Genomic DNA, 22,652 nt, shown 5'->3' with positions numbered 1-22,652 from the left:
TTTGTGATTATAAAGAAAGCAGCTTCACCTTTTCTCTGATGGTATGATTATTCATCATTTTCCCAGGCCAATACTATTTGAAAAGGAAGGTAAAAGAAAAATAATAAGCAAGGGTTTTCTAAAAGGCAAGCTTCTTTTACAACCCAAAAATCAAGGAACAAAATAATGCTGGCTTCGCACATATACAAAACTAGCCAGGCTGCGACAAGGAAGCAATGAAAGCTCTCTCTAGACTTCCCCACAAGCCATGGCCCACTTAGTGTACCCAAGGTGAGTCACCCTGCCTGCTGACTAAACCAAAACCGGACATGGGCTGTCTTGCTACTTATGGAGAAAAGCCCAAGTGGCCAAAAGTTATGAAAAAATATCAGGCCTTATGAAATGTCTATTTTAAATGTCCATTTCCACAAACAACCCGTATCCACCCAGGGCAATAAAAGAGCCAACTGGCCTAATTACTTCAGATTTATTCCCAAGCTGAATTTTTTTTCAAAAGAAGGGACTTCATCTCAGCACTCTTGGTCATAAGTCAATGTTAAATTTTTAAAATATAAAGGGAGAAGACACTGTAATTATCTTAAAATATTAGGTATATAATGATCCCTGTACAAGTTACTTGGATACAAAAAGGTCATAAAAGTGATTTTCTTGGGAGGACGATTATAAGTTCAACAGGCAAATCACAGAGAGCTAAATTAGATCTTTTTAAGAAAACATATAATGTCATGTCAAGAAAAAAGATCACTGCTGCCAGAATCTTAAAAGGTCAAAATCCAGGATTAAATAAGCCCCAAATTTATTCAACATATAAATTAATTTTTCCAAATCCTCGTGAAATTGGCAATAAGCAGCTTATTTCGAAGTTTGGGGAGACTTAAAAGTTTTACTGCTTCTACCACAACTCATTAAGGCTGAAGTGAAACAACAGGAAAAAAGTATCTGGTGCTGCCACCTAGAGGTAGCTTCTGAATTTTAAAATGTGCAAAATAGAGCGGCTACATAGAGCTCCATATGTAATTATTGTCCCTCCAAAATTAAACAATTTTGTCAGAAATGACATTAAAGCAAAATATTTATGATCACAGTTGGCATGGATGCATATACACTGTATAACTGATATTAAACTGCTCACCATACAGTAAGTAATCATATTAGTCTTTGAGCAAGAGATGCAAAACTGAATTCCGAATTCTTTATCTCTTGTACTGAGAGCTCTCTCTGAACAACTGGCTTAAAGAAACAAACTTCATGCCCCATTTGAGAAAAGGAACTTCTACTTCTACTCGACAAGCTTTTGACAAGTGACTTCAATCATTTGGTCCGGTACAGAATAAAAGCAGCAACAGCCTACTTGGCCTGGCACCAGTTATCTGGGGGAAGAACAGCCGTGCTCCCCCCCACCCCCATAAGCAGAAATGATGCATGCTTTAACTCAACCTTGTGACTCGTAGTGATCCAGTCACACCATTTTTCTTGGGCTGCGGGGGTGGAGGTGGACAGAAAGGGTAGTGGAATGAAATTAAAATACTGTCATTTATAATTAGAAAATTTATAGGATCTCACAATATTTTGGCAACAGGATCAAAGCTCTCATGTTTCAAGAAGTATTTATAGAAAGTAACATCATAGGCATTGGGGTAGATGAGTTCAACAGTGCTGTTTTTTACTTACAATCACCATAGTCTTACGACACTTGCCTCCAATGTGACATTTAGCACAAAATTACTTTTTCTAACATTGTACTTTCTAACCATTATAAACTACCTGTTTTTAGAATGTTCATATGGCCTCGTTCCCAAGGAGTATTTAAACTGTTCCAAATTTAAGGCATTCAGTTGACAGGCTGATGCATTTGACCAAATCATTTTCTTCCTCCAAAAGACAACGTCTCTATTAGTGCAACTGCAAATAACTACAGTAAAGCCAATTATATATGTTCAGACAAGTGGGAAAGAGGGAAAAATCCATATGAATGAAACTCCAAATGAGTAACTGGTATTCCCGAACAGTTGTTTAAAATATGAATCACTTAAACTACTAGGGAAGCTAATTAATGAAATCCTACTGTGAGTTTTTTTTTCTAAGTATTTCTTTTAGGAAATAAATCATGGATCTTTTGCATGAATCCAGGGTTTCCTATATCTGGACTTCTCAGAGAATAATACACAAACTAAAAATTTAATAAGATTAAAGAAAAAATACTCAGCTTTTAGAAGGTGAATGCTACATCCAAGAAAAGCCTTGTATAAGAATGTTCATAGCAGCTTTATTCCTAATAATCAGAAACCGCAAACAATCCAAATGTCCATTAACAGGAGAACGCTTAAATAAACGGGCAAAATCTACCATGGAATACAACTCAGCAACGAAACAGAAAGAATACTGATACACCCAATAAGAGGGATGAATCTCAAAAATATGCTAAATGAAAGAAGCTGGACATAAAAAGTATATACTGTAGGGAATCATTTATATAAAATTCTAGAATAGGAAAACTAACCTATGGTCATACAAATCAGATGAGGGTTGCTTTTGTGAGAGGAAGACATTGGGAAGGAGTACAAGGGAACTTTCTGGGTGATGGAACTCCTCTGTCTTGATAAAGTGATTATATGATACTCTAAAGATTGTAGCACTTCATGGTATATAAATTATACTTGAAAAAAAGCATGCCAAATAGAAGATATCTGTGATACATATTTCCAAAGGACTCATATTTAGAATACATAAGGAATGCCTGCAAATCAATAACTGAAAGACAACCCAACAGTAAAAAAAAACTTGAGCAGATACCTCACAAAAGATATTCAAATGGCCAATAAACGTGTGAACAGGTGCTCAACTTAATTATTCATCAAAGAAATGCAAATTAAAATCATGTTATGCCACCACATAAAATGAAGATGGGAAAACATCAAGTGTTGGTAAGAATGTGGAACACACATACACTGCTAGTAGAGGGTGTAAATTAGTTGAGCCACTTTGGAAAATTGGTAGTATCTACAAAAGCCATGTCCTCTATAACCCAACAATTCTCCTCCTAAGTATAAACCTGAAAGAAATATGAGCAACTGTTCAACAGAAGACATGTGCAAGGATGCTCAAAGCAGTACTCTTCATAATTGCCCAAATGTGCAAAAAACCCACAGGCAGACAGACAGACAGTGTGCTATATTCATACAATGAAATATTGCACAGAAATGAAGTACAACCACATGGACCAATCTCACAAACATACCGAATGAAAGTAGCCAGACACAAAGAGTATAGACACAACTTACATGTAACATCCCAAATTAAGAAAACCTCATCTAGGACGTTAGAAGTCACAGTAGTAACTTTCGGGGCGGAGGGGGGGTTAGGGGGGTGGAGGGTAGTTTCTGGAAGGAGACATGAGGGGTCTTCTAGGGATATAGTAACTGTTTCTTGAGCTCAGTGCTGACTACACTGGTGTGTGTTTACTTTGTGAAAATTCATCAAGCTGTTCGGTTAGGTTTTATGTACTTTTCTGTATGTATGTTATACAAGAAAATTCACATTGAAAAAAGTGAATCCTAAATATCTCTTATGATATACCTATGAGTTTGTTTCAGAATTTGTTAGATTCCAACCAGACGTTATGTAACTCCTCACAGATGTACACATCATCACCTAGGAAGGAGTATTAGCAAAAACTAAAATAAATTGAACTGAAATATGGGCAAGTCTTTAGATCTAACTACCACTTTACAGGAAATACAGGGGACAGAGGAAGATATTCAAGGGTACCACTAGGATGCAATCAGCAAACTCCAGAATAAGGGAAATTCTATAAGACAAAAAAACTGCAGTTTCTTTAAGAAATAATTTGGAAGGATCAAAAAAAAGAGCAATTAAGTATCATATGGCCCCTGACTGGATTCCAATTCAAATCAAACAAGGAGCTTTTTTAAAACGTGCATTCATAGTATGATCAGAGAAATACCAACACTTATTGAATATTAGATGAAATGAAGGAATTGTGGAGGGTTTTCCTAGTGACGATAATATTTAGTTATGTCGAAAAGTGGTAATCCTTGTCTTTTAGAAATACAAAATGAAATTATTTACAGATAAAATGATACGATGTCTAGGATTTACTTCAAAATAATTGGAGGAGGTGGAGAAGAAGAATAAGATTGTCCACAGTTGCAGAATGCTGAAGCTGGGTGATGAGCACACGGGGGCTTCTTATACAATTATCTCTACCACTGTACATGTTTAGTATTTTCCATAATAAAAGTTTAAAACTCCTGTAGATCCAATTTAAGGATAAACAACTCACTATATAAGTGGCAGACAAGTGAAACTGCCTTTCACACCAACAATAAACCTTTCCATAAGATAAACGGAAAATTTCTGAGTTATTTTAAAAGAAATAATATCCAAGCCTTTGGGTTAAATCAACTTCCAAGTTTTTATTGTCCTGCAGAAGGTAACTCCCAAAATCTTGACAGAAAAAGAAAATTCTGATGGGCAGGACTCTCATGACCTCACTTGATTGTTTTTAACGTCTTTGTTGATAGCTCTGAATGTGAATTTTAACTTAATGAGACCTGTACCTCTGTGCAGGAAAAAACTGTAGAAGTGTCTTCTTTCCCATTTTTAGACCGAGAAAAGATGGTAACTTTATGATGAAAAAATATTTGGAAAATAAAATAGCACAAATAAAATAACAGACCAACAACTGCTTCTCTTACAACAAAGCCCTCCTTTCTCCAGCTATGTTGCTAGATAGAAGGGGGAAACAGCCAGGCTGCAGGTCCCTAAACACTCATCTTTTTAGGAGTTAGTAATTGTTTAACTGGTTTTTTCCTTCTGATTTTGTAAAAACTGTCTTATTTTTAATAATAAAATAATACTAATATTTTTTCAACAAGGGAAGAACTTAAAATTCACCACCTTCATTCTTTCCCATCTCGTTCAAACATACACATTTAATACAGTTCAAGTATCTGTGTGCAATGCACTATTCAGCTTTTTTCATTTATTATGTCTTACTCATTTTTCTATAGGCTACACAATCTTGGTGTCATTTTGATATACTTAATTAAAATGATGTATCTTTGGGCTGGCCCCGTGGCCGAGTGGTTAAGTTCACGCGCTCCACTGCAGGAGGCCCAGTGTTTCGTTGGTTTGAATCCTGGGCACGGACATGGCACTGCTCATCAAACCACGCTGAGGCAGCACCCCACATGCCACAACTAGAAGGACCCACAATGAGGAATATACAACTACGTACCGGGGGGCTTTGGAGAGAAAAAAGAAAAAGTAAAAAATCTTTAAAATGATATATCTTTTAAAAAATAGATAATATAGTATTGTAAACTTGCAAGTTGCTGAGAGTAGACCTTAAGCACTCCCACCACACATACACACACACACAAAAATTACCTATGTGAGGTGATGGATGTGTTAATTATCTCGATCCTGGTACTCATTCTATAATGTATATGTACACCATATCACTACATTGTATACTTTAAATATATACAATTATATTTGCCAATTATTCCTCAATAAAGTTAAAATTTTTAAAAACTGATCTAACAAATAATTTGAGAAATTCTCATCTTCCTTTGGAATCTTCAAGTGTTACAAAATCAGAGTTAGGAATTACTACTATAAGCAATTATTCTAAATATGCTCTGGTTTAGTTCCAAGTTCTCAGAGGTCTGTTTGAGTTAGGTGAGCAGTGTCACTGCGGGCCCTCAGCATTGTGGGCTAGTGAGATAGAAACAAGTATCATGTGCTGGCCTTGTAGTGACTGAGGCGTAAAGCTGTGCAACTGATATCCTTCAAGACACTCTCTGTGAATTCCCTAATGTGCCTCAGGGAGTGGCTGCGATGGCATGGGTTACCGCATGGAGGTTGGAGCCCTGCCGTTCATCAACGGGCTGGAAGAACTGAGAGGTGAGGACAGGCAACCATTCCCAAGTCCACACTGGTCTCTCCACAGTGCATTCCCACAATGCCTCAAGTGCTTCCACTTTTATGTAACTCTTCCTTGGTGCCCCCAACTGGAAATGGTCTTTGCTTCTCTTGAATGCCAATAATCCTTTATCTTACCTCTTTCAGGACATGTACTGTGTTGTCCACTAGACTTCCCCACAACAGTGACATTGACTAAACAGACTGGCCTGTAATTTGAGTAAAGAAGCCATGGCTGACTCAATTTCGTGTCCCTCACAGTGCCCAGTATGATGCTGAGCACAGTGGGTCTTCAACATTAATCTGTTCAACGAATGCAAAAGTAGGCTGGGAGCATGAGTCATCTGATGACATACTTGGAACGGCACTCCATCCTAGAAGAGGTGGTTCTTATTGACTGACAAGACTTAATATGCTACTTTGCATTTGGTGTGATCTTACTTTTTAAATTTTACTATTATGTTATAGAAAATATGTAAGGTTTGGAAATGATGGTCATGTAGGTACATTCTTCTAAGAGCTTAATCATGAGAAAAGGCAAGTCTTGATTGACAAGGTAACACCTGAGGCACCTGCTGGTGGCATCATTCTACTCCCAACAGCCTGTTCTTTACCCCCCACCCCATCTTTTGTAGGTATACCTCCCGGGGCCTGTCAAAGGCACCTCCAAATATTGCTTGGCTCACTGTTGCATTTACTTCTTAGAAGATGTTACTGGACCCTGCCTACTGACAACAACTACCTACTGCAACATGAGTGCTATGGGCCATGTTTTAAAAAGAGAATTTCTACTTTCCAATTTAACTAAGGAACACACTGGGTTAAGAGTCTTGTCTAGTTGTAAGCACTACTTTCAAAGATTAAATTTTAAATTCTCATGTTCTCCAAACATCAATAATTTCTCAGGATCAATGAGAAAACTGCCCAGATAGCCAAATGCCTGAAATTTTATCACTTACCATGAAGAAATGCACTTGACAGCTATTTTACAAATCAGTGCTCATTGGAGGAAAGATATCATATAATTCTAAGTACTGTTATGCATGAAATATAAATGTATTAAAAGATAAAATTCAAGAATGAACTTTAGACTATTCTCATCATTGCCTGTTTTGCGAGGTACACAAGACTATCTGGATGTTGGAGCATACTGTGAATATTTCATCCACAGAATACAGAGAGCTTTCATTAGAACAAGAGAGAAAAAAACCTACAGTCTGGAGAACAAAAGCTAAGAGTTCCAAGTTTTAGTGGCCATGTTTCCCATAGGGCTATTGTATAAGAAGAGTAATACTGTATTTTTTTCTATTCACAGATGGAAAAAGAGTAAAATTTTGCTTTATTTAAGTCCAATAGCAATAATCTTGCATGGGTTTCAGAAAAATGATACACATTTTACTGTGGGATAATGAGGACCATTAGTTATTAGAGAGAACAAATTATTCTCTTTCAATTCAACAGACTTATTCATTCACTCATTTAATAGACTATCCTCTATCTAAAATGGCCTTCCCATACAGAACACCCAGCCATGCAACATGCCACCAGACAGACTTCAGGAGGTATCTTGACGTGGAGAAATAGAGAATTTCCAAAGTGAAGCCACAGGATAAAACCAACACTTGATGTTTGCCTTTCATTTCAAGGAAAGCAGTATAAAAGCAATAGAAAAAGAAAAAGGTAGTTGGAAAAATATAGTTGCTCTCCACAAGAGTCTTAAAAATAAAAAATCATGAACTTAATAATTTTCCTAAATGAAATTATGCCATTATTCCTGATTTCTTTGTACTAACTAAAAGGACAAAGTATCAAACTTCACTAAAGTTTCAACACTGTAATACATTTCATTAATCAAAGATAAAAACTACATTAAAAGCAAGAGAATTATTTTATGTCTGTGATTAGGCAGTTGGAAGGCTTATATTTTATGTATACATTTGTACACTTCAACTTATTTAACAGTGTCAGTTCACTAACTGCAGTTTTTTTATATAAAGAAAACAGATTTAGAATTTTAAAAACAAATTACAGTCATTTTATGCCTACGGCTTGCACCTCTTAGAAACCACCCACCCCCTAACACTCCCCTTACTCTCCCACCACTTCCCGGGCTCCACCCTCCTCCTCTCTAAAACCACAGGCTAAGTGAGAACTGATAACAGGGGCCTCGAATCCCCTCATGAAGAACAGCCACCCTAGTTTTTTACTTGGGGTGGAGAAATAAAGGATGCAGATCAAGATGCCGATCAAAATGCAGCTCTCGAATATGGCAGGGGGCAAATGCCTGCACACATCTGCCTGGCAAGCTTCAACGTTTTCTACAGCTATTCATGGTGACTAGCACTTGCTGTCCTGCACTTCATTAGTGTGGACTCTCCTATGAGGAAAGAGGGAGAGATAAAAGGCTACCAGACTTATTAGTAATGTGGATAGATATGTGGACACCGCTGGTGATGGCAGGGGCTGCAGTAAGAGAAGAGGACAAGCAGGGGAGGAGGTAGACCGCACAATGATAACAACTTCACGTCTGCAAGTATAAAAACTGCTGTCAAGTGGCAAAAGATAAAAATGAGAAAAAGAAGATAAAAAGGCGAAGCAGCAGCAGCTCCTTGAGGGCTGAGGCCCTTCCAGTAGCTCTCATTGGTTATCTGGCACCAAGAGCTTCCAGGTGATATGGGGACATGGTGGAACCATGCACAAGCACAGAGAGTACCCTCTGTAGACTGAGATTGGTCAGTAATAACATGAACCCTCTGAAGATGGGACCCACTAGGCTACTGGCTTTGAAAATAACTGGCGAAGGCTGGATTCACAAGGCAGCCACAATTACGATAAAGTATGTCTTTAACCAAGTCAAAATCCGCTGTTTAATTTACATAAAACATGATCTTAAATATGACCCCAGAACCAACAAAATCACTCTGGTCCCCTCTTGATATGACCAGTCTTGAGATATCTGACTCAAGATCTGGGCATCAGGCTCTCCACCTGGCAGGTTCCACCACCCTTTGCTTGCCAGCTCTTCTGCTGAAATACGAGGCTCTGGCATTTATCTGTTAAATGTCATTCATGAGACGGGGCGGCTTGTTCCATCTACCCCTCCTCAGCTCTGGGCTACCAGAAAATCCAAAACCAAAGGGCAACAGTTAACCTTGGGACTGGTTATTGATGGTACAAATGGAAAAAGTGGGAGATCTACTCTAAAAAACAAATACTCTTCCTCAGGGGTTTTCAGTGGGGATGGGCTAGGGGGAGGGTTCACAGTGGGGAGAGGAAGGAGCAGGAAGAAGATGAAGCTCCTGTGCCCTCACATCCATGCCATCCCACTCCAGGTGGAGGACATCTGCCATAGCCTCTCAGAGCTAAGAAGAGGCAGTGGTTACAAGTGCAAGCTTTCCAGTCACATAGAGCTGGGTCCCAATCCAATCACAGCTGGCCACTTACTAGCTATGTGACAAGACAAAGTTACCTCTCTAAGCCTCAGCTTCCTTCTCTAAAATGGAGCAAATACGACATATTCTCATGAGGTTGTTGAAAGGATTAAATGAGATAACATATGCAAAGCACTCATTACAGTATCCAAGAGAAAGCACACAATGCAGAGGAGAGAAAAAAGAAGGAAACTAAAAAATATTGTGAACTTACACTCCCTCTTCCCAGCTGAGGATTTATAAACATCATCAAATACAACTCAACTTCGAGAATACATTATATGATGACTTGGATAGCAGAATTTAATCTTCCTAATTATGTTTTGCTTAGGCAAATGTCAAAAATGAGTTTCCACTTCCAGAACAGGCACTGATGGGATAGTAGAGACGGGGCTGGTGGGGAGGAGTTTAGAAACATATTCAACGGGGCAGGATGGAAAAATATGTGACTTACTAAATCATCCGTCCAATCTCAGTCCACAGAAGCACACTGAGCACTAACTACATGCAAATCTTATGGACTGGAGGAGTGTGGACATATTTATGCAGAAGGCTGGCAGGAGGGTGGGACGTGCTACTAACAGCACTCACTGAGCACTCCCTCTACTCCAGGCCTGTGCAGAGCATCGCACGTGTATCATCATATTGCTCCCTCTGAGCAACTCTAGTTTATGACTCCAGAAACCAAGGCTTAGACCAAGGTTTAGAGGCTTGCCAAAGCCACAGAGCTTGTGAACAGAACCAGAATTTGAACCCAGCTCCCTGTGATGCCAAAGCCCAAGTTCTTAAGCCAGATGTTTCAATGAGAGGAGGGGGAGAATCTTCCATGAAGCAGGGACAGAATAAGCAATGCCATGTTTAGGGGACCCTGCGTACACTGAATAAGAAATAAAGCTAGAAATACAGGTTGGAGTTAGACAGTTAGTCTATAACGGCCAAAGTTATAGACTATGAGATGTCAGTGGCATCTGGACTTCACTTACAGACAGCGAGGAGCCATCTAAGGACTTTATTAGGCAGTATTCTAAAAACATTCATCTTTGTGTACAATGGGATAGAGAGCAGAGACCTTAAAGCAATGTAACTTAACGTGCTGGTCGTCTAGAAATGAAATCTATTTCTAAGCAAGAGATGACAATCTGGCGAAACAGCAAAAAGTCAAAGAAACATTGAGGTTTCAGGGTTGCCTGGCACCTCCTGAGAAGTTGAAAAATTAGCAATCAGCCAATTTCTAGCAGATAATAGTGAGTCCAGTTTTAGAAGTTTAAATTAAAGCGAAGGCAGGACACTCACAGAGAATCAAATACTAAAATTTTTTCACATTAAAAAGGCTGTGTGTTCTCACTTTATATGGAAATACTTTTAGAGAGAGACAAGATCAATCAATAATCAAGATACTATCAATCCCCTTATTAACGGAAGTTCACTAATTAAAGCTATAACAATGTAAGCCCAGAGACTCACAACGGCACGTAAAATCTTCTCTTCATCCTTTCTTTCACCTTCCCTCAGCACTGACTGATCGGGTGCCCACTATGGAGCAGGCATGTGGTTACAGAGGAGGCAAGGATGTGGGGTTCATAGTCTATGAAGGGAGACAGACATTAACCAAACAATCACAAAAGTAAATGTCCAACTATAAATAAAGTGCTCAACACAGCACCATGCCTATAAACAGGGCTCACAACAGTCAAGGGAGGACTGCACGTGCTGCTGTTGCCAGGTGAGTAGCGATGTAACTCAGGACACTTACCTAACCACGTTGCAATAAGGACAGCATCAATTCCATCTATTGGCTCACAGATCCGAGCCACGACTGGATGGATCTGCTGGGCCAGGTAGTACTGGGTATCAATGGTTAAATTGTCCTGTTTCTGCAACTGCTCAGGTGCATAGGCCCTCTGACTCGCAGTGAGGTTTGACCCATCCTATAAGAGAACACAGTACAGGTAAAGTGGTGAGAAACTCAATCATACATACTTGCTTGGTCAAAAAGAGGGACAACAACTCAAATTTTATGTATCCAATTCCAAACACCAAGAAGTCTTTTTAACATATTGGTGAACTTGTCATATGCATCTAAGAGTAGGAAGATCAAGGAGAACATCTCACCCACTGTCCAAGAATGTAAATCCAGCATGTGTTCTGTTCTATTTTATGTTGAAACATGAAACCAACAAGATGGCATGACTAGATTAAATAATTCCACCTGCCACATCACAGAAACACAATGAGAAGACTTGCTAACAATTACTCTAGGCAGAAAGGCCTTTTAGGAGTGATGAGAAAAAATGTGTGGTCCTTTTATTATATTAATGTGATGCCTTCATGCAAGAATTCTAGTTATAGTATCATCTTAAAGACCCTGGGGGTAATATTTTCTAGGAGAGATATATGTATTATTGAGAAGCAAATGAGCAAGGGGAAAAGAGGAGAATAAAACCCACAGAGCAGTAACTTATGTACAAGATATAATAGATAGGAGTAAAAATAATGAAGTATCTTGGTGGAGCCGCAGTCTCTAGAAGCAAAATATTTGGCCACTGGAATGAAGGGCATGTCATTTTGTGCTGTTTACCTGGCTCTGCCTCAAGGAAAAGGAAGACAGGTCAGAGACCCTCTTTGCTTTTCTTTTTGGTGAGGAAGATTGGCCCTGAGCTAATGTCTGTTGCCAATCTTCCTCATTTTGCTTGAGGAAGACTGTCACAGTATGATAACCAACTAACATGAGCTAACGTCTATGCCAATCTTCCTCTATTTTTTTGTATGTGGGATGCCACACACAGCATGACTTGATGAGTGGTGTGTAGGTCCACACCAGGGATCTGAACCCACGAACCCTGGGCTGCCGAAGCAGAGTGTGCAAACTAAACCACTACGCCACTGGGCCAACCCGAGAGAGCCTCTTTTCAAGGGCTTCCGCTTTACTCTATAAAAATAAAAAATGTGAAATTCTATATAATTGGCCCATATAACTGCCCTGTGGGTGATGTCACCATCATCTGTGAATCAAAAAGTCATCATTCTACTGGACCAACATCCAACATCTCACTCCACTCTTCCTCTCATTTGCAACAACAGAATTTAATATTCAGACTAGTAAATTATAACTATTCACAGTGCTCAGCTGCTCTGCAAAACTGATTATAATGTGAATCCTCTTCTTTCTTTCCTGCTATAATCAGTCCCTTCTCAGCTCAGTGCCCAAGCCCAAAGCAGAGGCAACCTTCCATACCACTGCCTTTATTTACCAGAGACTGGAGGCAGAGGCCTCTTTCTCTGGCTAGACTCCTGATGGAAACAACTGGGATATTTATCAATTAGGTTCTACCTGTTCTGAAATATAATGAAATACCTAGAAAGGAAGCAAACCTCAGATTAAAAGGCTTGCTTATAATTATTTTTCAGAAGTTCACAACACAGCTAAAAGAAATTAGGCAGAGGGGCCGGCCGGTGGTACAGTGGTTAAGTTTGCACCTTCCTCTTCTTGGTGGCCTGGGGTTCGCCAGTTTGGATCCCGGGTGTGGACATGGCACCGCTTGGCAAAAGCCATGCTGTGGTAGACGTCCTACGTATAAAGTGGAGGAAGACGGGCATGGATATTAGCTCATCCAGTCTTCCTCAGCAAAAAGAGGAGGAGTGGCAGTAGTTAGCTCAGGGCTAATCTTCCTCAAAAAAAAAAAAAAGGCAGAATTAATCAACTTTAATTGTTGCCCTTTTAGAAGTCTGAACTGTTAGATGAGAGTAAGGTGGCAGCCAAAGACAAGAGTGTGAAAAATTCTTGGGCAGTGTCCTTACGTACTACAATGCCTTTTAACAAACACAAGAAATCTGACTGACCTACAGAATTGTAATTTTTTAAAAAACTGTTCTGTCTATAAGATTATAGCAAGGTTGAGTTTAATAATTTTTAATGGTGAATAAAAATCAAATTTGTAGGGGTAAATATTTTTTTTAAAAAAGGCACGTGATTTTTTTTTTTTAAAGATTGGCACCTGAGCTAACAACGGTTGCCAATCTTTTTTTTTTTTTTCCTGCTTTATCTCCCCAAATCCCCCCAGTACATAGTTGTATATCTTAGTTGCAGGTCCTTCTAGTTGTGGCATGTGGGACGCTGCCTCAACGTGGCCTGACGAGCAGTGCCATGTCCACGCCCAGGATCCGAACCAGCGAAACTCTGGGCCGCCCCAGCAGAGCACACGAACTTAACCACTCGGTCACGGGGCCGGCCCCCAAGGCACATGATTTTTGTTGTCAGTGACACTGAGTCAATTCCAACTCCTAGCGCCCCTGTGCACAGCAGAGTAGAACCCTGCCGCGTCTTTTGGTGCCACCCTCTCACCTTCTGGCACTGTATCAGACAATGCTCTGCTGCTATTCACAGGGTTTTCATGGTCAATTTTTTTGGAAGTGAGTGGCCAGGTCCTTCTTCCTAGTCTGTCTTAGTTTAGAAGCTCCGCTAAAACCTGTCCACCATGGGTGCCTCTGCTGGTATTTAAAATACTGGTTGCATAGCTTTCAGCATCACAGCAACATGCAGCCACCAGAGTATGATAACCAACAGACAGGTGGTGTGGTTTCCTCACTGGGAAATGAACCCGGGCTACAGTGGTGAGCACTGAATCTTAACCACTAGACCACCAGGCGCTTGAGTTACTTTCCAATATATCATTAGAAGATGTTCTCATAGTAAAGCATGTTTTTTTAAAAAGCTGTTGAAAATTGTTAAGCATATTCTCAGTTCAAAAAGTTTTTATTTTAAATATCCACACAAAAATGACTGAATTCAAAAGAATTGGTAAGATGACAGGTTTTTCTGTGTTGTAGTGGAAACATAAGATATGGCTATAACATAAGATATATGCCTCAAAGACCTAATTGTCAAACCTGAGAAAGACTCCATGGTATACGCAATAACATGAGGCATACACTTTAAAAACAGATTAAGAAGCAATGTTGGCCTTCCTTGAAGTGCCCATGTCATAATTCATGAACCTCACAAAGCACATACTTCAGAGAGACAACCAGGTACAGTCAATTCACTCAAAACTATGTAGTCATCTTTAGTAGGAAGCTAATGGAAAACAATTTTTGAAAAGGTAACAAGTGGGCCCCTTAAAACAATTATGTTAAGGGCATGCCTTATGGAAATTATGTCCAATGCAAGTTAAATAATTAAGGATTTAAAACTTAACCAACAAGTGGAAGTTGATTTATGATCTCCTCAAATAATTCACGTAGGTTTTACAAGACTATGAACTACAATATAAATTAGACACCAAAAACATTACTGTCTGAAGTCATCTGAATTGATAGTCTAAATAAGTTATCAGTAGAGTACTATTTTCTTAATGTAAATTTTAAACAAAACAGAATCTGTTTAGGAAATAGGTTATTCTTGGAGGGTACATTTGCTTAGAACAGTAAACAGTTCTCTTAAAAATGTGTCGTCACACATTTTGAAAAACATATCTAAAAATATGGTTGTGTTATGAAACAGAATAACCTGAGTGCTTAAAAGCAAAAGAGGTAGGCAGCTTTGGCTGGCAAATATGCTGAAAGTAGGCATGTCCCACTGCTAGGGAACAAAGGGAAAATAAAGCCCTACAGCTTTCCTTGGGATACAGTGAGAATACATTAATAAAAAGAAACACAAGGGCCAGCCCGGTGGTCTAGTGATTAGGTTCAGTGCGCTCCACTTCAGGGCCCAGGTTTAGTTCCCAGGCGAGGACCTACACCATTCTATTAGCACTCATGCTGTGCTGGCGGCCCACAAACTAAAAAATAGAGGGAGACTGGCAATGGATGCTCAGGGTGAATCTTCCTCAGCAAAAAAAGAAAACAAACAAAAAACAAGAACTGTACTTTTAATAAGCAAATAAGTTAAGGCCCAGCACCAGTGGATGGGGAAAATGAAGAAAATATACCAAACTGAATTTATTGTATGACATTAGCATCAGCATTTTGAACTTTTCTATATCAATAAGACCTGAGAAGAAATCATAAGACCTAATATTTAGACATCAGGGAAAATACGCTTGACTTTTAAATACATCGACTGTACTACCATACATCTCCATTCTAGGTTGGGCCAAAACATAATTGTGGCTGGATTCCATTATCCGATGCCATTTCATGGAGCCTATATGATTTTCAAAGTTGTATGCTGCCATCTGCTCCTGTCATTAACAATCTAAGAGCTTTTCCACGTATGTAAAGACGTACAAGAAAAAAAACTAGCCTATTTACCAAAATCTTTATTTGCATAATATGAAAATTGTTTTTTTGAGATGAGACTTGTCAGAGGCAATATGCAAAGCACATTAAGGGCTTGAGCGAGTCAGACATTTATGGAAATATTTTCCTGCAGGAATTGGCTTTCTGTAACAGTTCTTAATCAAGGGTAACCCTAGGAGGGAGACAGAGTCAAGTGCTGATTCCTGTCCATGTACTTAAGTCATTTGTTATGTACATCATCTACAGTACCGAGCAGATATGATCAGATGACTTTTAAATTTTGAAAAGACTCTATGACTTAAAAACACATTGATTATAGTTTGACAAAGATCAATCATATGGCAATGAAGTTTTAAGGCTTATGTAAATTTTTTTTTTTTATCTAATAGCACAATGCAATAATTAATTAATTAAAAAGAAACAGTCTTAATTCAGATGAATTCTGCCTTTTGGTAAACAGACCACACCATAGTAATTTTAAAGAATTTGGATAGAGGCCATGATTGGCTTTTTCTTTTTTTATAGGGAGAAGGGATGAAATCTGCCCTTTTTTTCCAATTGGAGTTCACTGCTTTCAAAGAAAAAAACTGCTCTCCTGTCCTACCCTTTCTCCCCATCCCTAACTATTAGAGGTACCCTACTCTCAAAAGAAACTGGTTGGTGGTTTAAAACTGTGTCCCAGAAGGCCTAGAGGTTCCTTAGAGGTGCCTCATGGAATAGGAACAAAGCAAGAAGCTGGATTCTAGGCCCCCTCCACTGAAAAAAAAAAAAATGGGTTAGGCAATTTGTGTTTTCTTCATAAGGTACATTTTTAAGATCTCTTACCTTTCTCCATATAATCATGTATTTCATTCTTTTTCAAGTAATTATTTGAACATAAGCTAGGGAAAAATGCATTTACTCTCTTATTCTGCCAGTATTTATAATGGAAATTGTTGCAAAAGGAATGATAAAGGACTACTGCTGGACATATAAACAAACATATACATTCTCACCAATGTTAATTTAGGGTTGAAATAGTAGCTACTGTTATATACACCTGTCTCACCAAAATAATTTCAGCGAACCAAAACACTAGTCTTAAATGTTTTACAAAAATTGTAATAAAATACGCCATACCCGATTTTTTTTTTTTTTTTAAGGAAGATTAACCCTGAGCTAACTGCTGCCAATCCTCCTCCTTTTGCTGAGGAAGATGTCCTGGGCTAACATCCATGCCCATCTTCCTCTACTTTATATATGGGATGCATGGCATGCCAGGTGGTGCCACGTCTGCACCCAGGATCCGAACCAGCGAACCCCGGGCCGTCAAAGCGGAACGTGCGCACTTAACCGCTGCGCCACCTGGCCGCCCACCACCCCCCGACTAATGTTTTTAAAATGCTGTAAAACCAACCAGACTAAATCATCTCTTTACAGCATCAAATACTTGGAGGACTACGAAATAAGACACTGTGGTGATCTGGATTTTACTATGGGTTCTTAGTGGTATGAGAGTCTTACTAATTACGGTAGTTTTACCTGACAGATGACATATGACACAGTATCTCCAGCTTTCACCTTTCTGCCTCCTTGAGAATTTATCCATAGGGCAACATGTACATGAGGTAGGCTTTTTTTATCAGGGTAATCCTGGGGATCTTTTGTCAATGCCTAAAAGAGAAAAAGAGGGAACAAAAAGCCCCAAACTTTAAAATCCTTCTCACACAGATATACACTAAATACATATTTGTTAGAATCATACCAGTCACATAAACATAGAAATGACAGAAGCTATAGGTAAAAAACCCTGCCACAGAATCTTTAGACATTCCATCCTCAAGGCTCCTCTCTCCTTCATTTAGTAACTAACATAACCAGATCCAACCCTGACAAAAAAGAAATACAAGTTTACAGGCCATGGCACATGATACTTGGAATAAAAAATAATTAAACTATAAATTCAGTCTTCTAGGCAGCCTTAGAGTTTCTCCTAATGTTTGCAAATCTCTCACTGAATTAACTGATTAGTTAGGACTGATGGATAACGGCTACTCTGACTTAATGATCTGTTTCTCAAAGGCTTCTCTAGCCTAAATAAATCCCAAAGGCACCAGAAATCACTGGATGTACTCACACTGTCAACTTAAGCTCTACAAAGACAGAATGAGTGAGTTTGTAACAGAAAGTAAGCCCCACAAGAGCAGGAACACATCAGCCTTGCTCACAGCTGTGTTCGCTGAGCTCAGAATGCTTGGTGTACAGGAGCAACCAAATGCTTGCAGAATAAAGTATTTCACTCACTCTGCAATAATTCACTAAGTTCAAGCACTGTAAAGTACTGTAAGATGAGTAAGACAGTCACTGGGTCCTAAGTCATCTGCTATTAGTAGATGACTCCCCATTCCATAAAAAAAAATCTCTAAAATAAGCTACATATGCCATAAGAGAGATGTGAACAGTGTTATGGAGAGAGTTTAGAGAGGCAAAGACCACTTTCATCTCAGAGCATAAATCATGGAAGAAAAAAACTTAAGCCGACACGTGAAGAAAAAACAAGATTTTAAGAAAAGGTGACAGGGGACAAGAACATTCCGGGAAGAGAAAAAAGCAGAAGTTAAAAGCAAGAAGTGAGAAAAAAATACAGTCTATTGGACTGAAACTCAATATGCACAAAGGGAAGGAATGGGATATCCAGCTCTGTAAGGGGTGGATTTCAAAAGACAAGAGGAAGAACAGGGAACAAGGTGCTGTGTGACTAGATCACCTGCTCTCAAAGTGTGATCTCCAGGCCCCTGGGGGTTCCTGACACCCTTTTAGGAGGTCATGAGATTAAAACTATTTTCCTAACAATGCTGTACTCCTGCTCCACATAAGGACGTTTCGGTCAACAATGGACCACATATATGACGGTGGGCACACAAAATTAGTAGCATATAGCTGGGGTGTGTAGTAGGCTATGCCATCTAGGTTTGTGTAAGTACATTCCATGATGTTTGCACAATGACGGAATCACCTAACAACGCATTTCTCAGAAGTATCCCCGTTGTTAAGTGACGCATGACTATATTTGCACGGGTGAGGCAGAAGAATGGTCGGTGAAGGTGCTGATGCCTTATAAACAAGAATCAGGGCCACAGCACCAAACTGTACTAAGAGTTATTGTATTATTCACCACCACACACTCACAGTTAGAAAACAAAAAAGCCAGTTTCACTTAAGAATGTCCTCAATGAAGCAGTAAAAATTAATTTTTTTAAGCTCTTGACCCTTGAGTATAAGGCTACTATTTTGTGCGACAAAAGAAGAAGTATGCACAGGGCACTTCTACTGCACACTGAAGAACAAAGGTTGCTTGAGGAAAAGCACTTGTGCAACTGTTTGAGTTGCAAGCTAAACTAGCTGCCTTTTCCATAGAACACAATTTTTACTTGAAAGAATGACAGCCAACTACAGTTATTCTAACTTGGGTACCAAGTTATTCTAACTTGGGTATCTGGCAGACAATTTCTTTAAAAAGAACCAAATGAGGCTGACACTTCAAGGAAAACAACTGACAGTATCTATTTTCTATGATAAAATTCAAGCTTTCAAGTGCAAATTAGAATTTTGGAAAACTTGTTTCCACCTCTGTGAGCTTGACAGCTTCCCAATACTTAAAGACTTTTCTGATGATATAAGTAGGAATATTTTAAAATGTGGTTTTTGATACTGTATAATAACTACATCAATATTTGGCAGATCTGCACAACTCGGGGAGCCAACATTTAATCAACAATCAATGCATAATATTATGCATGCATAAAATATCCATTCAAAGTACAACACAGACCAATAGAAGTTAATGTAAAAGAGCACGACAAGGTCATTGGCATGGTTTCAGATTCCACATTACAAATAACCTTTCAAAAAATACCACTTAAAGAGTTTTGGTGTATAACCAAAGGAGAATAGGCACAATTATCTAAAAGCATTACTAAAATACTTCTTTTTCCAACTACATATTGGTGTGAAACTGGATTTTATTCCCATACTTCAAACAAAACCACACATCACAATAGACTGGACACACAAGCAGATATGAGAATCCAGATGTCTTCTAGTAAACTAGACATTAAAGAGATTTGCAAAATTGTAAACTGATGCCACTCCTCTGATAATTCGTTTTGAAATACAGTTATTTTTCACGGAAAAATGTTATTTTTGGAATCACATGATGGGCTTATTGCTATTTTAAATAAACTAATAAATGCTTTTTAAAATTTTTCAGGAGACGGCCCAGTGGCACAGCAATTATGTGCACACGTTCCACTTCAGCGGCCCAGGGTTTGCTGGTTCAGAGCCCGGGTGCGGACATGGCACCACATGGCAAGCCATGCTGTGGTAGGCGTCCCACATATAAAGTAGAGGAAGATGGGCATGGATGTTATCCCAGGGCCAGTCTTCCTCAGAAAAAAAGAGGAGGATTGACAGATGTTAGCTCATGGCTAATCTTCCTCGGAAAAAAAAATTTTCAGTTTTAATTTCTAACACAGTGAATATCAACATAAACTGCATAAACGAAAGCTCTTGGAACCCTCAATTATTTTAAGAGTGTGAAGGTGGCCCGAGACTAGGAAATGTGAGAACTGCTGTAATAGACTAAAGCAGGTACTCAAACACGGCTGCACATGCCCATGCCATGTACACTTTCCAGATCATACACTCAGCGTACGAGAGCACCTAGGAAACGCTCCAAGTAGTGAATCTCCTCAAAGCTGCATTATTCAAAGTCTTGATTGACTTGGATGGGTAATGCCGTATAGAAATCTTAATCAATATAACTCTACTTAAGAAAATCGTTATCTTCTTCAATTGACTATTCTTTGGTGCAATGTTAAGAAATTCTGAATTTCATCTGACATACTTTCCAATTATTAGATTGGGGCTATTTGGGGATTTTATAAGCTAGTTTGAGAAAGCTTGATTTAAAAAAAAAATGCTTCCTGGTGGTTTAGGCTCAAGTTAGCCAGGGCTATAAAAATCAGCTTTGAAGTATTTTGTGCTACTTTATGAAATATATTTAAGCCAAGATTGCAGCAGTTCAGAAAATCACACATGGTGTTTTTCAGTTGCTTTTGGCAACAAGGGCTAAAATCTCCAGAAAGGTAAATCTCACCACTTCACACCTCCACCCTAGGCTAACCTCCTATTTTCAAGCCCTACCAGCATCTCACACTCACACACACATACACACACACACACCCCTTGTTGTAAGACCATCCACAACCAGTCACATACACAGACTCTTCCATTCCACTCTCTTTTGAAAGCAATAAAATGTAAAAACTGAATTGCCCACAAGTTTTAAAAAGTATAAGTATACAGACAAATGTTAATCTGGATATATCACCTATGACATATAAACAGCTTACTGTAAACAGACATAGGAACAACTATGATATAGATAGTCCTTTCATCAAAATTTACTGTACTTACATCAACACTGCAGAAATTCTTCTTTATAAAGAAAGTATAAGAATATGAGATAGTAAATATCTTTGATAGACTATTAGTATCTTGCAAATATGAACCATGCTTTGCTTATTAAACTTTACATCCCAGAGTATACACATAAGAGGTACTCCATGTTTGATGAACGGATGATTAAACATGCAAACGAATTATTTTAATGCTCATTGAACAACTATTATTTGCCAGCTACTATGCCAAGTGAAATGGAGAATATAAAGACAGTAAATCACAGTGTCAGTTCTGCTACAGAAAAATATATGCACAGCCCCACCACACTAAGTATTAACTATTATTGTTATTAATAATACTAATATGTCACTATAAGTTGATAATGATTGAAGCTGAGTGATGGATGCATAGGGATTCACGATAGTATTCTCTCCACTTCTGTATAAGTTTAAAAATTTCAATAAAAAACCTTAAAAATAACAAGACTGTAGTCTGTTCACCAGAAATCACAGATTGCCAGTATTTCTATGACTCTAGGTTTCTTTGCACACTAGTAATATTGTGTCGTCATTCATAGGAGAAGATGACGGTTGGGCCCACTATCCTACAGGACATGTGCTCAGTGTTATTTTGCCAATAATGCAGTCATATTGGGGCTTAGCCTTCCAGACGGAATCCCTTGCAATAGAGGGCCCAGATTTCTAAGAAGGTAGACAGTGTCAGGGATACAATCTGCAGGATCATGCAAAAATTGATCACAGGAAGACTGAAGTCATGTAAATTTTTGAGAAAGAGAGAAAACAAAATCTGAAAGGAAACCACTTTCTTTTTTCTTTGTGAGGAAGACTGCCCTGAGGTAACATCTGTTCCCAATCTTCCTCTTTTTGCTTGAGGAAGATTGTCACTGGGCTAACATCCGTGCCAATCTTCCTCCATTTTATGTGGGATGCTGCCACAGCATGGCTTGACAAGGGTGCTAGGTCTGCGCCCAGGATCCAAACCTGCGAACCCCGGGCTACCAAAGCAAAGCACCCAAACTTAACCACTACGCCACCAGGGTGGCCCTGGAAACCACTTTCTAAATGTCACAAATGACTCCACGCCAATAAGTATACACTGCATCACTTAAAGTGAAGAGTTAGTGCCAAGATGCATGTCCTCTTATACTATTTGTTTCTAATTTTTTTGTACTTTTCATCTATAAATGAATGTCTTCTTTTGTGACATTAAAGACATCATTGTCAAGGTGTCGGAAACAAAGAATAAATACAAATTGTAAGGATATGCATAGAAAATATTCATTCTCTCTAGGAATCCAAGAAATGCAAATTAAATCTACCAGCAAAGTATCATTTCATATCCATTATGGTAGCAATATTTTATTTAAATATCACCAATACAAGCAAATCTGTGGTGAAATTGGCACACACATTCTGTTATTTTCAACTGGTATCATCCTTTAGCAAAGCAATTTGGCAAGAACCATACAGATATCTTTTGACTCAAACATTTCACTTCAAGGAACCCAAACTAAGAAAGTAATTCATCCAAAAGCAAAAAGATAAATGAACTAACATATTCAATACAGTTATT

General features: G+C 38.7%; 1 protein-coding gene across 18 annotated transcripts in view; it reads right to left on the bottom strand.

The window, feature by feature from the left end:
• POLA1 (DNA polymerase alpha 1, catalytic subunit) overlaps window positions 1-22,652 on the bottom strand; it is a 286,388-nt gene that overhangs the window by 147,174 nt on the left and 116,562 nt on the right. For all 18 annotated transcript variants that reach the window (XM_070606249.1, XM_070606248.1, XM_070606253.1 and 15 more), the window contains 2 exons: window positions 17,139-17,270; window positions 11,134-11,308 (listed from right to left, as the gene is read on the bottom strand). In XM_070606249.1, coding sequence (XP_070462350.1) covers window positions 11,134-11,308; window positions 17,139-17,270 — 307 coding nt within the window. The remainder of the gene's footprint in view (window positions 1-11,133; window positions 11,309-17,138; window positions 17,271-22,652) is intronic.

Source organism: Equus przewalskii, chromosome X (genome assembly GCF_037783145.1).
Source record: "Equus przewalskii isolate Varuska chromosome X, EquPr2, whole genome shotgun sequence".
Taxonomy (NCBI): domain Eukaryota; kingdom Metazoa; phylum Chordata; class Mammalia; order Perissodactyla; family Equidae; genus Equus; species Equus przewalskii.
The sequence above is the reverse complement of the archived record's forward strand: the minus strand, read 5'-3'. Positions and strand labels throughout refer to the sequence as shown.